Source organism: Mytilus edulis, chromosome 3 (genome assembly GCF_963676685.1).
Source record: "Mytilus edulis chromosome 3, xbMytEdul2.2, whole genome shotgun sequence".
Taxonomy (NCBI): domain Eukaryota; kingdom Metazoa; phylum Mollusca; class Bivalvia; order Mytilida; family Mytilidae; genus Mytilus; species Mytilus edulis.
Genome location: NC_092346.1, coordinates 26877984 through 26894284, shown reverse-complemented (window position 1 = coordinate 26894284; position 16301 = coordinate 26877984). Strand labels below are relative to the sequence as shown.

At 32.2% G+C, this 16301-nt stretch overlaps 1 protein-coding gene and 1 long non-coding RNA gene across 2 annotated transcripts; one reads left to right on the top strand and one right to left on the bottom strand.

The window, feature by feature from the left end:
• Positions 1–7769: 7769 nt before the first annotated feature.
• LOC139514818 (uncharacterized) lies at positions 7770–9141 on the bottom strand. Its single transcript, XR_011662713.1, has 2 exons — positions 8981–9141; positions 7770–7999 (listed from the first exon to the last, which is right to left on the bottom strand). It is a non-coding gene; the product is annotated as an uncharacterized lncRNA (long non-coding RNA).
• Positions 9142–11197: 2056 nt separating this feature from the next.
• LOC139516109 (E3 ubiquitin-protein ligase TRIM71-like) lies at positions 11198–13015 on the top strand. The gene has a single exon (XM_071305962.1). The coding sequence runs from the start codon at positions 11211–11213 to the stop codon at positions 12900–12902; it is 1692 nt and encodes a 563-aa protein (XP_071162063.1). The 5' UTR covers positions 11198–11210; the 3' UTR covers positions 12903–13015.
• The last annotated feature ends 3286 nt before the right edge of the window (positions 13016–16301 follow it).

Genomic DNA, 16301 nt, shown 5'->3' with positions numbered 1-16301 from the left:
TTTTTTGTACAGGGTGACCTAATTTGCATAATTGGCTCCTACAGAAGTGCCAATTTTCATCAAAATGTGTTATTTTTACCCCGTTCACAGATTGTAACTGAAAGTAAAGCACACATCCAATTATTATTATATGAAACAAATTTATTTTTTATAATTATGTAGAAAAAAAATGTTTTAACTGTAAAAAATTAAAAAATTAACATGAAATTAGTGTTTTATTGGGAAATTGAGGAAATCATCATTAGGGGGGGTAACTCATGGTGGGTTATCTCCCTTATTTACCAAGAAAGTGGTCATAATACTTTCATATTTTGCTGAGGACACCCTAATCTTGCAAAATGATAAATATTGTAGAAATCTATTGGAGGATTTTTTTTTAACAAAACATCCTTATCCACCTTAAGCAAAAAAAAAGTAAAAAAAAAACAAAAAAAACTCACTTTATATAATAATAAAAAAAAAGTAGGGGTGTGATAAAGGGTAAAGGTGTGATAAAGGGTATGCGATAAAGGGTATGGGTGTGATAAAGAGTATGCGATAAAGGGTACGCATCAAAGTTGCGAGATATGGATTAAACAGCAGGCTATTTATCAAATATGCAAAACTACTGTATTTACTACTAAACATATGATAATATCAGATTATTACATGGCATTTTTCATATCGCATGTATTATCAGCCCTAGGTTCAATAGCAGCCCAAGAGCCGCATGACCGAGGTATTGACCGAGGGCTGATAATACATGCGATATGAAAAATGACATGTTATGATCTTTTTATCATATGCTTCAATAAGGGAGAAAAATAACAGATTCATATATTGAATACAGATCCTTTCATGTGGTTTCCAAATAGAAGTTCAAAGAGTGAACGTTCACGAACGTCGGACCCAAATTGAGTACATTCGATATGAAATCTTTTTATCATATGCATAAAAATGCATTTATTTTGGTTTTTTTACACAATATACTTTCCACTATCCAAATAATTGTTTTGTACCCTACTTTGTGATGTTTTTCACTGAAAACGTAGCATTGAGGTGTATTTTCCGGAATTTGCCGAGTATCACCGGAATGCCATGCGATAACGTTACGGAAAGGCATGTGATAACGTTCGAAGCATGTGATAAACTTTTCTTATCATATACTTAGACTAAATAACATATGATTTTTACCGTATGATAATAGCATTAAATTAAAGTATTTTTCCATATTTTTCGAATTGGTGCGTAGCGGGCTGATATGAAAAGTTTATCACATGCTTCGATTGTTATCACATGCCTTTCCGTAACGTTATCACATGGCATTCCGGTGATACTCGACAAATTCCGGAAAATACACTTCAATGCTACGTTTTCAGTGAAAAACATTACTAAGTAGTGTACAAAACAATTATTTGAATACTGGAAAGTATTGTGTAAAATAATTAAATTATATTAAAAAAAAAAAAAAAAAAAAAAAATATTAAATAAATGCATTTTTTAAGTTTTTCTGAAACATAATTTAGAAAGTTACTTTAAAAAAGTTGACTTGTCCAAACAATGTTCACTATGTAAATTGTTGAATTATTTTTTGTCGATTCGTTCATATTAAAATGTGTTTTTTTTTCTCTGTTGAGGCATATATGATAGAAAGATTTCATATTGAATGTATCAAATTTTGGGTCCGACGTCCGTCAACTTTTTTTACTCTTTCAACTTCTTTTCGGGAACCACGTAAAAGGATCAATATATGAATCTGTTATTTTTCTCTACTGTTGAAGCATATGATAAAAAGATCATAACATGTCATTTTTCATATCGCATATCAGCCCGCTAAGCACCAATTCGAAAAATATGAAATTTACGTTAATTTTATGCTATTATCATACAGTAAAAATCATATTTTATTTAGTCTAAGTATATGATAAGAAAAATTACATGTTATGATCTTTTTATCATATGCTTCAACCATGGAGACAAATAACAGATTCAACTTTGTATTTATTTGGCTTTTTAACTATTTCGATCTGAGCGTCACTGATGAGTCTTATGTAGACGAAACGCGCGTCTGGCGTATAAAATTATAATCCTGGTACTTTTGATAACTAATCATATATTGATCCTTTTACGTGGTTCCCAAATAGAAGTTCAAAGAGTGAAAAGTTCACGGACGTCGGACCCCAAATTTAGTACATTCGATATGAAATCTTTCTACCAACAGAGAATTTTCTTTTTAATATAATGGACGAATCGACCAAAAAAATTTCAACAATATACATTATGAAGACTGTTAGGAAAAGTCAACCTTTTCAAAATAGCTTTTAAATAATAAATAATAATGTTTGAAACTTATACAAAATGCATTTATTTAATAATTTGTTTGTTTTTTGTTTTTTATTTTTTATTATTATTTTACACAATATACTTTCCGGTATCGAAATAATTGTTTTGTACACTATTTTGTAATGTTTTTTTTTTACTGAAAACGTAGCATTGATGTGTATTTTCCGGAATTTGCCGAGTATCTCCGGAATGCCATGCGATAACGTTACGGAAAGGCATGTGATAACAATCGAAGCATGTGATAAACTTTTCATATCAGCCCGCTAAGCACCAATTCGAAAAATATGGAATTTACGTAAATTTAATGCTATTATCATACAGTAAAAATCATATGTTATTTAGTCTAAGTATATGATAAATAAAATTAACATTTCTTAGGGGGGATATAGCTGAAATACTGATATTAAAGGCAAATTCAAAAGGGGAAGTTTATAAAAACTGATCAAATCAAATGCTATCAACTAAACATTAAAAAACAACTGTCATATTTTTGACTTGGTACATATATAGCTTATGTGAAAATTATAGACGGACATACGGAGATGTGACATATCGTCGCTGTTATGCAGAAACCACGTATCTAAGGTTTTGATAATTTTTCACCAGGCATTAAAAACTGAAATCTTTTAATCGATTATTTAGAATTAAATATGTATGTTCAACTGTATGCCAAAATATCTGATCTTCTAACCAATCAATTACCAAGACGAGCAAATATTTCTGCACCTATATTGTTTTTTCAAAGCTTTTCATTATTTTTAAGCTATATTAGCTTTGAAAACCTGAAATTGATAAAACTGTACCTGTTATAATATAATCTACCGTGCCATGTGTTTTCTTTTGAGATACGATATTTTCGCACAACAAAATGTCTCACCGATCCGACTACACTTTTTCGTCTCGTGTCAGAATTCGAGTAAATGATTGGTTAGAAGATCAGATATTTTCGCATACAGTGGATCATACCTATCTAATCTTAAATAATCGATAAAAAGATTTCCGCAAAAAATTGAGATACGAGGTTTTTGCATAACAGCGACGATATATGTCTTTGTTCCAAAAATACAAAATACAACAATCTTTCCACAAAATAAATTTATATAATTTTTTTTTATTGTTTATTAAAAAAAGTTATGCAAATACATAAAAACAATGTATTGGTTACTTGGTAAATTCAAATTGGTGTTAATGGTCGATATTTGATTGTTAAATTTATTCTTTTTAGTCTTTTGCACTCAATATGTCGTTTGTTTATTTTTGTTGTTGTTTCATTTTACTATAAACCCAACACCTATATGTATAATGAAACTGTTTTTTATGGCCTCTATCATTACCCTATATCTATTAAACAATAATTGTCCAGCGGAAAATGACTATTAGTACATGTTCAAATAAACGAGAGATCAAAGCCAATGAATGTATATATTCACAAATAAGTGTTTTGTGACATTAATTTCCTTGTACAAAATTTTCAACTTCCTTTTCATTATTCCATCAAACCACCACACCACCACACTATCGAAATAATCATGGTAAGCAAGTTCAAAATGTTGAAACTTTCGCTGAATATATTCTGTATAAAGGATTGAAATATACAATGATTTGTCGCGGAAATTGACATTCACTAAGCATCAACAACTTTAGTATACACTTTCAATTTGTTATGTCCTGAAAGTTTGAATTAAATATCTGAATTCACAGATGACCACGGATATATTCCAGCCGTAATAACTGAAATCCGGTCTATTTTCCCCCGAATGTGACCTTCCGAATAAGACTTATTATCGGGTTTATACTAACATGAGCAACACGACGGGTGCCACATGTAGAGCAGGATCTCTGATTGGGTTCGTGTTTTTTTCAGTATTTGGTTTTCTATGTTGTGTTTTGTGTACTGTTTGTGTCTGTTTGTCTTCATCTTTTTTAGCCATGGAGATGTCAGTTTATAACCGGCTTGTGCATTTGAATGTCCGTTTAGTATTCTTTGGCTCTCTTATACTTTTTCTATTTGAGCGGTCAAAATGGGTTGAATGTATATTTCCATGTCGTATACAGTCACTAACCCGATATCACTTTTCCTCATGAATATTTAAACAGAAGTTGTCGAAACTATATTTAATTATTCATACGACCTATTTTTTAAACATAAATGTATTGCATTCAAATGTCTTGATTATAAAAAAAGATGTGGTATGATTGCAAATGAGAACTCTCTACAAGAGACCAAAATAACACAGAAATTGATAACTATAGGTCACCATACGGCTTTTATCAATGAGCAAAGCCCATACTACATATTCAGTTTTAAAAGGCCCCGAAATGCCAAATGTAAAACAATTCAAACGAGACAACTAACGTCCTAATTTATGTACAAAAAATGAACGCTATGTTAGCTATATTTGACTTTCTTTCGTACCTTTTCACTTAGTATTCGAGTAAACACAACTTTATTTAACAACTAAGTAAACATTCTTTAAATCATATCCATACTCATGTCAAGCAATGTTTTAATAAATGTAAACTTGGTTATGTAAGTAACTTTGCCTCTCGAGACTTTGTATTAGATTTGCTTTACACAACCAGTCCGTTATGCGGTTTAAATAGAACAAAAGAATTCGACCTCTTGTGTTTAGAAGGTAGAAAAGTGAAATGAACTTTGTATACGGTTGTCAAGGTGTCACAAAAGTTACTTTCCGTAAAGTCATTATAAATATTTGCATTCACGTTGTTTAATTTCCATATTGTACAATTGTTGACAATGCAACATGCAAACAATCGTTTTTAAAACCACCATAAGTCAAGCTGTTACGTCATTTAGGGGGTCTCCTTATAAACTGCTACTTTTTTTTGCTGGACATAGAAAAAATCTGGGGAAAATTACAAAAATTGAGAAATGAATTGCCAATCGTTTAAGACCATTCCCAAAGTGGCACACCTTAATTTGACATTTGGACGCAATTTCAAAGTTGGATGTTATATGACGGGGTTTTGTTAATTAATTTACGAATCGAACACACCCGTCCTATATATGTAACATAACATGACATTTAAGTAATTAAAACAATTTTTTTTAAATAATATTTGCATGTTTGACATGTTTTTTTCTTTAACAATTACAATTACACCGACAGTCATAATTTCTGTATTATTTAAAAAAGTTTTGTTACACATTTTGTTACACCTTAGTTATAAACAGTAACCCGGATTGGTTGACCATTGTGAAGTTGAGTTTTTGGGGTAGCAGATATTTATATCGTTGTATTCCTTTTGTTTGTGTTAACCAATTGTCGTTCGGAATTATTTTTTATACGTCATTCATTTATCTTGCAATTTCTTGTAATTTAGTTTGCGTCTTATTTCTTTGGTGTCATATTCACCGTACGGCTTCAACAATGAGCAAAGTCCATACCGCATAGTCAGCTATGAAAGGCCCTGATAAAACAAAATAAAACAATTCAAACGAGAAAACTAACGGCCTTATTTATATAAAAAAAAAATGAACGAAAAACAAATATGTAACACATAAACAAACAACACAACCACTGAATAACAGGCTCCTGACTTGGGACAGGCACATACATAAATAATGTGGCGGGGTTAAACATGTTAGCGGGATCTATGTTTGTGTTCGATCATACAGTATGATAAGTCGGTAGTTGCCCGTGAATGGATTTTTTTTCTTTGCGTCTTATTTGTTGATTGCAGTTGGTTTTTTGTTTTGTGTCATGTGGAGATATGGTGTGATTTTGTTTTTCTTTTGATGTGTTTGCATCTTAAATTGGGATTGCACCGAGTTATTTCATGATTTCTTTTGTGCTATATTTTCGATACATTTTTAGTCTATCTTACAATTGTCCGGCGACATAATGTGATACTTTTTTTGTTCGCCAATATTATTCATACGAGTCGATTTGAATTTACTATTTATATCTTTTTCTTTTCTTATTAGTTTACCTACAGTCGAAAATTTGCAAGACATTAAAAGTCTTTACTTATTTAACTGTTTTACATTATACTCAATTTTATCATAGTTTATCACATTAAGACTCGAGTGTATTATAGTACTTTACATGAATAACCGTCCCACTGTTAGTTGTATGTTAGTTCTTCACAACTCAGAAACAGATTCAAGAATATCAAATTTCCCTTATATTAATTTTTACCGTATACGGTGGCTCACTCTATTTTCTCATACTTGCTCCCTATTACAAGTCAAGTACTATAGAAGTACACCGGTGCCCCCCCCCCCCACCTATATTCTTGAAAACGATGTTCTTATACATACTTATCTCCATGTTATTGTCTCAAGTCTTCAGTCTCTGCACCGAACTCTTACAATCAATCAAGTCGTTGCTAAGACGGCGCTTAAAAGAGCAGCGACTTGGGTTAAAATTGTACTTGCTAGACAGTCTTTGATAATCTGTTACAGTTTTGTACAAGAGTAATGTTTGGGATGCTTAAACCTTTCGCATATTTTGTAAAAATGAATATACTAAAGACCTTTTTTGGGTTTTAACATTTGCGGTTGACTGGCATATTATGTAGAATTAACAACCTGTTTTATTTAAAAAAAAAAAAAAGAAGATTCTAAAAGATAACGAAAATTAAGCATATGCTCTTTTAACTGTTCTTGAACAGAGCTCCAATTTAAAAAAAACAACAAGAATGTGTCTAAAGTACACGGATGCCCCACTCGCACTATCCTTTTCCATGTCCCATGGACCGTGAAATTGGGTAATAATCTAATTTGGTATTAAAATTAGAAAGATTATACTATAGGGAACATATGTACTAAGTTTCAAGTTGATTGGACTTCAATTTTATCAAAAACTACCTTGACCAAAAAATTTAACCTGAAACTCCCACTTTCATTTTCTATGTTTAGTGGACCGTGAAATTGGGGTCAAAAGTCTAATTTGGCTTCAATATTAAAAAGATTATATCATAAGCAACAAGTTTACTAAGTTTCAAGTTGATTGGACTTCAGCTTCACCAAAAACTACCTTGACCAAAAACTTTAACCTGAAACTCCCACTTTCATTTTGTATGTTCAGTGGACCGTGAAATTGGGGTCAAAAGTCTAATTTGGCTTTAAAATTAGAAAGATCATATCATAAGCAACAAGTCTACTAAGTTCCAAGTTGATTGGACTTCAGCTTCATCAAAAACTACCTTGACCAAAAACTTTAACCTGAACGGACGGACGCACAGACGAACGGAGCCACAGACCAGAAAACATAATGCCCCTCCACTATCGTAGGTGGGGCATAAAAAGAAAGAGTTCAGATGATCAAGTTCTTTGAAGAAAGAGAAAGGGGAAACCAATAGCACTGCTATATCATCTAAGAAATTATATCATTTAGTATTACAAGACTATGAAGGATGCATTCACATCTCTTCTGTTATGGAGACGTTTGACAAATTCTGTACATAAAAAAACAAGTTCCTTTTGTGACATAACTTTATTCATATAGATTATTTCTCCTACATATCTTTATATATTGCTTTCTTTAGTTCAAATTGGAATCTCAGATAAGCATCTGGTACTTTAAAACCTCTCCTCTCTGTTCCATGCCTCTGGTCGACATGTGTACTTCATAATAATTACTGACTGCAAATGTATAGCAGAACGTACATAACCTCTTGATAAAACTGCCGTCTATCTCCCTTTTCGACACTGCAAAAAAAAAATCGAACAGGCAATTAAAGAGGGGGTTGCAACCACATGTTCCCCGTACAAACGGATCGGAATTCAATCCTCATTCTGTAAACAAATATTGTAGGATTGTTAAGGTATTTTGGTGTTAAAAGCCCCTCCCCCTTTTTTGTAATATACACCACAAAAAAAAAACATTAAGTTAGGATAAAGAACTAATAAACGATAGTCCTATAATGTAAGGCTTCAGAGTTTTAAATCTTGTAAAAAAATGTTTATCGGATTGTTTTTTACTATCAATGTTGAACCGTTAATTTTTATCGTATTTTTTTTAACTACCAATGTTGAACCGTTGATAGTTAATAACAAAAATTCGATAAAAAATGTTGAATGTAAATGATATGAACCTCCGGTCTTATATTAAAGGACAATATATAACACTTCTGAGGTTCATATCATTTACATTCAACGGTTTTATCGGATTTTTTTTTACTATGAACCGTTCAACATTAATAGTAAAAAAATCCGATATAAAAACGTTGAATATAAGTGATATGAACCTCCGAAGTTTATATAATAGCATTACGGTAAATAGAATAATTGAAATTCAGTTGATTTATTGTGGGGGGCTATTTTAATCCACTTTCTGAGTGTGTATTATATAATGTTACAATGTAACAAACCTATCAAACACACCGTGAAAAATAACATTATCTCCCCTAGATATGCTTAACAACAAGACACAAAAAACTGCTACCTTTTTTTGCTCTATATCACATAATTATGAAAACACATTACATAGATAGGGAATATTGTGCTTGTGTACACGTTTGAATGTGTAGGTGGCACACTCAGAACGATCGTCTCTAGTTTTTTTTTAAATTCGTCCCGGCCTTTCCGGGTTCACGTAGCAACACGTTTCTTTCCTTTCCAACTATTTCTGATTATCAATTAATCCAAAACATGCATTTAGCACAAAGCAACAACTATTAAACAACTCACCTATACCAATGGTGATCGTCTAATTCCTAGCTGATTCCTTTAATCGTACCTTTTTTGACGACACCCATCGTTGTAGCGTCTACCATTGGAGGTAGCGAAATTACATGATTTGACAGGAGAGCGAAATAAACAAGGGGAGCAATTTTATCGAACCGCATTCCGGACTGCAACATAACTTGGTTTATATCTTCCAGTTCTGGTACCTTCAAGAAAATAAAACATAACAGAATAATTTATCCTATTTCTGGGTTCATCATAAGGAATTTGAAAATATGGCCGTGTTTATCCCTCAAAATTTACAATGAGTACAGAGAAACTGGTACATCTAGGAAAGTTTTAAGGCATGGCAGGAACTAGATGTATAAAAGTTATATGAAGTACACGTTTCAGAAAATTAAAAACTTACCTGGATTTTGATGTCCAGTTTTTTTCCAGTCTGCAGAAGATAGCAAAATAAACAAACACCCGAGTTTCATTTGATACGGTCCACTTATTTACACAGTTTAAATCACCTATTGTCTGCAGATGTCAATTGTCCATCTATTGTCCATTTAAATCAATACTAAGTACCCACAACATGTATTATATGAGGGGAGATTCTCAAACCTCTTTCCCGACTTAGTTTATTTTGGCACCTTCTGCAGGAACGAAAAAAACTGGAAAGCAAAATCTAGTAAAGTTTATAATTTTCTAAAACATAAAATGCAGTTACAATTTATATATCTAGTTCCTGTCATCCCTTAAAACTTTTGCAGGTGAATATATTTGTCTGTACTCAGAGTAAAATTTGTGGTGTATATGTCGTGTACAAGTTGCGATTTTGTACAGGTTATAACATGTACAAAAATATTGTACATGTTATAACTTGTATAATGCAAAAATACAAGTTATAACATGTACAAAAGTACCTCATACATGTTATAACCTGTACAAAATATTGCTTTAAAATGGTTTTAACTTGTACAAAATTAAAAATAAATCTTAATGAGGTAAACTATACATTTAAATTCACCAATGCATAAAGAACAACAATAAATAGGCCAGAACGTGTCTTTTTCTGTAGAGGACAATGATCACAAAGTTTCAGAAATATATGTTTCATGACTTATGTTGGCAAATTTGTTTTCATGTAATTGTATGTTATATGCAGTCCATCATGGCTTAAATAAGTGTGAAACTATTTACTAAAAGCTTGCATTTCCTCAACTCAATGACAACTACATTAGATACTAGTAACTAAATTCTTCCAAAAATTTTAAGAACGATGCCTAATAATTTTGGGTAATACTCCTCCCTCTCATTTTATAGCATGCAAAGACTCAAACAATGTACTCTGTAAAAGCAAGAGAGAGCTGCAATAGTTTTCATTGGACCACGCTTCATTATCAATATCTTTGGATCTACTCTTCAACATTTTTGGCCTTCAGCATGACTTATGTAAATTTATAACTCAATCTTGTTTTATAAACTCTAGGATCATTGCATGAGGCGAATGTCATTTTGATGTTTAAAATATATCCTCTACTTTGAAAGCATGTATTTGTGGCCTTTGTATGTTGTTTAGTCCATGGGCAGGTTGTTGTCTTTTAGACACATACCCCATTTCAATTCCCAATTTCAATTGTAGACACATCTATCCTGGCTATCCTCTTGCGTCTTTTAGTGTCAATTAGAATGAAAGTATTTTACTATTGCCTAACTTCAAAGTGGACACTCACAATTATAATTCATTAAATAAAGATATGTCCATAGATAGTCATAAAAGGATCATAAGACATGTCCTAAGATATATCTTATGACAGGTCTTAGGAATGCTTCGTAATACCGACCCCTGGAAATTAACTGTATCAAAAAAGGACAAAACACACTAACATGAAGGAATAATAAAAAAAGTTATTGAGGTCAATATCATCTTATTTTTCGATTTTGTACAAGTTAAAACCATTTTTAAGCAATATTTTGTACAGGTTATAACATGTATGAGGTATTTTTGTACATGTTATAACTTGTATTTTTGCATTATACAAGTTATAACATGTACAACATTTTTGTACATGTTATAACCTGTACAAAATCGCAACTTGTACACGACATATATACGGCCATAATAGCCAAATGGTTATGATGAACCTTAATGTATAATCATCCTTATGTCTATGTTGTTTCACATATTTCTACTGATTTTGTTTTGATTTAGTCTTCAATCAATTCATTTCAGACATAAAAGACAATGGCATCATCATTCTGTAAAGAAGTCTGTACACTCTGTAAAGATGATGATGTATCAAATCAAGCAGTTATTTGGTGCACAGAATGTGAGGTTTTCCTTTGCATGGATTGTGATAATCATCACAAAAAATCACGATCATCTAAATACCACACAACCATGCCTACTGAAGATTATCACAAGCTCCCTGCATTCATGCAAAACATAAGCAGCCAGTGCAAAGAACATAATAAAAAGTTTGAGCTGTTTTGTACTTTCCATGCATGTCCTTGTTGTGTCCAGTGTGTTACTAAACACCAGAAATGTCAAGATATAAAGCCTTTGACTGATATCCTTACAAACGTTAAGGCTTCTGTTTCAGTTCAGCTACTTCAGAAAGATTTAAAGGTTCTTACGGAAAACTTTGAAGAGATTGTAAAGTATTTGAATAGCAGGCTTAATGAAAACAACGTTCAGAAAACAAAAGCCATTGAAAAAATTCGTGCTATGAGGAAGTCCTTAGATGATTACTTAAACAAGTTAGAGCAACAAATTTTTGATGACTTAGAATCTAACCACTCTAAACTTAATTCAAATATTAACACTCTTCTTAAACAAATCGAAGATCGATCAGTTAAAATTCACAAACTTCAAGGCGAATATTTCAAGATGACACAATATGCAACCGAGTTACAAATGTACTTTGGTTTGACTGAAATGGAGAAGATAGCATCTATAGCAACAACATACATAGAAAATGTAAAGAGTGATGATAACTTGAAAGAAAATAACCTAGAAATTAAAATTTCATCTGCTCTTCAATCAATTTTGCAAGATGTCAAATTATTTGGAGATGTAAATATCACGACTAGCCCTTCTACTGTTCAAATTAAAGCCGGAAGAAACGATCAAGCACAACATTCAGTAGATACTGTTCCTGAGGTTGATCAAATTAAGGTATCTTTACTGAAAACAGTGACAATGCCCGGAAAAATTGGCTCCGTAACTATATATGCTTGTAGAATTTTACAAGATAGTAATTTTTTAATCCTGGATCACAAAAAACATCGACTATTACTTTTTGATAATGAGGGTGTCTTAATGAGAACAGTAGTGTCATTCGAAGTCAATCCATATGATCTTTGCATTGTTAGAAAAAATACAGTAGCAATCTCACTCGGAACATTAAAGCAAGCAGTTCTGGTTGATATAGAAAATAACAAAATAATTAAAACAATTGAACTTTCTCATAACTGCGGTGGAGTAACAGGTGACGGTCAAATTTTATTTGTCATCTCTGCTCTTGATGACAAGTGTACTTTAGTAAATTTGACAGATATGTCTCATAGAGTCATAGGAGTTGGAGGAAGCTTTATTTCGTTATTCAAAGGAAACATTTACTGCACCAGCCCGAGACAAGACAAAGTAAGTTGTTTCAAAACGACTGGAGAACGACTTTGGACATTTATGCACAAGGATATTAAATGTCCAAATGGAATAGCGTTAGACTTCAATGGCTTTGTTTATGTGGCTTCTTTTAGATCCAATAAAATCGTGGCGGTGTCACCAGATGGGAAAACATGTAAGACAATACTATCAGAAGCTGATGGAATTGTCGGTCCTATTGGCATAGACATACACAGAGACACAAGAATGATGATAGTTTCGAGCAGAATGAGTTCTAAAAGACAACAAATTTTTGTTTTCAAAGTTTAGAAATATGTTATTTGTAGATTTGATAACTAACTATGAAATTATGATTGGAACCTACATGAAGAATTTGAACTATTTTGAAAAGACTTTATATGAAAAACCTAATTATATTATCTCCCTATTTGATAAAATGATGGGAAAATTAACCAGATTTATCTTTCATTAATCACAAAGAAGGGCTAGCAAACAGTTTTTAATTTGAGCTTGATTAAGGGAACTACCATTTGGGGGGGGGGGGGGGGGAGGAGGGGGGGGGGGGGGGGCTAGGATGAAATTTAAAAAAAATAGGCAGGACAGGTGTTTTGAGTAAAAAAAAAAGACAGGATGAGACACTTGCAAAAAAAAAAGAAGTCAGGACGACAATTTAGGTAAAAAATGGCAGGACCGAACAGAGTGAAAAATAAAAAGGCAGGACAGAGTTTACAGCTAAAAAAAAAATGCAGGACAAAATTTTTCATCCTAGCCCCCCCATAAAAATCAAATGGTAGCTCCCTAACGTTAAAACGACTTTCAGCTAAAATTTAATCTTACTTTATTCAACTATATGGACTTAGTTAGACAAATGAACTAATTTTATTTGATATTAAGAATTTCTATGATAACAGATAAACATGATAAACAAAGTTGTAAAGAGTTGTTTCTGACAGAGGCGTTTTTACTTGTAGAATTGATAATTTTTCTCTTCTTAAATGTGTTGGTATAAAAAATTAAAAAATATGCGAAAATTTTCAATTAATGTTTTAAAGTTGCATGGGTAAAACAATTGGATTTTTGTTTTTAAATATATAGAAAAAAAAATCACGACATCAGGCTAACCTACCCTAGTCCAAAACTTGATATTAAAAAGTGAAATAACATAAATACCGAACTGCAAGGAATTTTTTTTTCTTCAACAAATGTAAAACCAAACAGACCAAAAACATATTCCCCTCAGTTATGGCATAACAAAAGATAGTTTATTTTCATAATTTGTAATGTGTTCCTTGTGGCAAGCAAATAAGACAAATCTGAATAAAAGATATTTTTTATTACCAAAACAAAGTATAGAATGATTAAATGAAAAACAATATTTTGGATCGATCAATATTTGCAAGAATCGTCTTAAAACACAAAGTAATAAAAGATTTAAAAAAAAAAAATAAACCCAAAAACCGTAGTAGTCACGACAACACTAACAACAATTATATATAATATCCATCAAATACATATTTTCATCTTGTCTTTTTACGTATCTTTTAAGTATCATCGCACAATTCTAAAGAAAAACATAAAAATATTTTGTGCAAAACATTTTTGTCATAAGATTAAAGTAACAGAACTAACACTTTGACTGGACATGCGTTCTTGCATTTAATCGATGCACACAATTGCCTCATCAAAGACACATTAAATGTTTAAAAAAAGTTCCCTTGCACAGTGAGAGCTGTAAAATTAAAAACAAATTGGCAACAAAAATGTATCATTTCCTTTCATGTAGATACAACAGTTTTAAAAAATATTTCCACAAGAAATGAATTTTACTCTATTCAACTATATGGATTTAGTAAGTCAACTGTACTAGTTTTATTTGATATTATGAATTGATATGACAATAGATATACATGCTAAATAAAGGTGTTAAGAATTGTGTCTGACAGGGGGAAGTTTACTTCTAGAAATTGATAAACTATTTCTTTTTAAATGTGTTGGTATAAAAATAAAATAATCTTCAAAAGTTTTAAATTAATCTTTTAAAGTTGCATTGGTAAAACAGTTTGATTTTTAGCCCACCTGGCCCAAAGGGCCAAGTGATCTTTTCTTATCACTTGGCGTCCGGCGTCTGTCGTCGTCCGTCGTCGTTAACTTTTACAAAAAATCTTCTCCTCTGAAACTACTGGGCCAAATTAAATCAAACTTGGCCACAATCATCATTGGGGTATCTAAAGCGAATGAAGCATAGAAACAAATCATACTGGAATAACGAACTAAAATTATTATTCAAAGTAGCTAGTGATGCTGAAAAACAATTTCTGAAATACAAAGGGGACAGACCAACAAAGGAAAATCTGAAATGCGCTTTCAAAACTGCAAGAAAGACATTTGATAAACGTTTGCGTGAGGAAGAGCGTATATTTACCGCAGAACGTAAAAACCGTATACAGACACTAAATACTTCTAATCCTAAAGAATTTTGGCGGGAAATAAAAAAACTCGGTCCAGGACGAACTAAAACTGTGATAGATAGTGTTATTTTAGAGGATGGAAGCTATTCGAATGATCCGAACGTCATATTGTCGAGATGAAAGGAAGAATACTCGAAACTCTTTTCAGGAAACAGCGAGGAAATTAACGACGAATTTATAAAACAACTACCAACTTTAAATGAGCAGTGGGAAAAAGAACTTTGGGCAGCAGAAACAGGCGCTGACAACATTCAACACATATCAGATATGAATGAACCGATTTCGTTAAACGAAACCAAAACTGCTCTGAGACATGTAAAAAATGAAAAAGCTGTAGGAATCGACAATATTCCAAACGAAATTTTGAAAAATGATAAATTATCTGTTGTACTTCACGAATTGTTTAATGCATGTTTCCTGTACGGTACCGTGCCAGATTTTTGGTTTAAAAGTATCATCCATCCCTTGCTAAAAAAAGGTAAAGATTTTCTAGACCCTCTTGGATACCGTTGCATAAGTCTTATTTCTACCATTGCAAAGTTATACAGTAACATATTAAATTCACGACTACATACTTACCTAGAGGATAACAATATTCTATCTGAAGAGCAAAATGGATTTCGTAAATTGTGCTCATGTCTTGATCACATTTATAGCCTATGTACAGTTTTGAGAAACCAAAAATAATGATTTTTTTATATAGATTAGACCGTTGGATTACCCGTTTGAATGGTTTTACACTAGTAATTTGGGGGCCCTTTATAGCTTGTTGTTCGGTGTGAGCCAAGGCTCCGTGTTGAAGGCCGTACATTGACCTATAATGGTTTACTTGTTATTTGGATGAAGAGTTGTCTCATTGGCATCTTCCTATATCTAAAGATACATATTTGTGCTTTATAGACTTCAGTAAAGCCTTTGATTCAGTCGATCACACAATGCTTTTTCATAAGTTACTGTCAATTGGAATACGTGTTAATATGTACAGGGCAATTACAGCAACATACTCAAAATTGCAAGCAGCCGTACGACTAAACCATCAACTTACTGACTGGTTCGCAGTAGAGGCTGGTGTAAGGCAAGAGGATAATCTCGCTCCCACATTGTTCACACTTTTTATTGATGACTTAGTTCCTGAAGTTAATAGTCAAGGCTTAGGGATTGATATTGGGAATGAGTGTCTGAGTTGTCTTCTCTATACGGACGATATAGTTCTTTTATCGGATAGCTGCGAAGGACTGCA

Bases quoted from the DNA above. Each gene is read 5' to 3' on its own strand.
- LOC139516109 (XM_071305962.1), top strand. From the start codon at position 11,211: ATGGCATCATCATTCTGTAAAGAAGTCTGTACACTCTGTAAAGATGAT.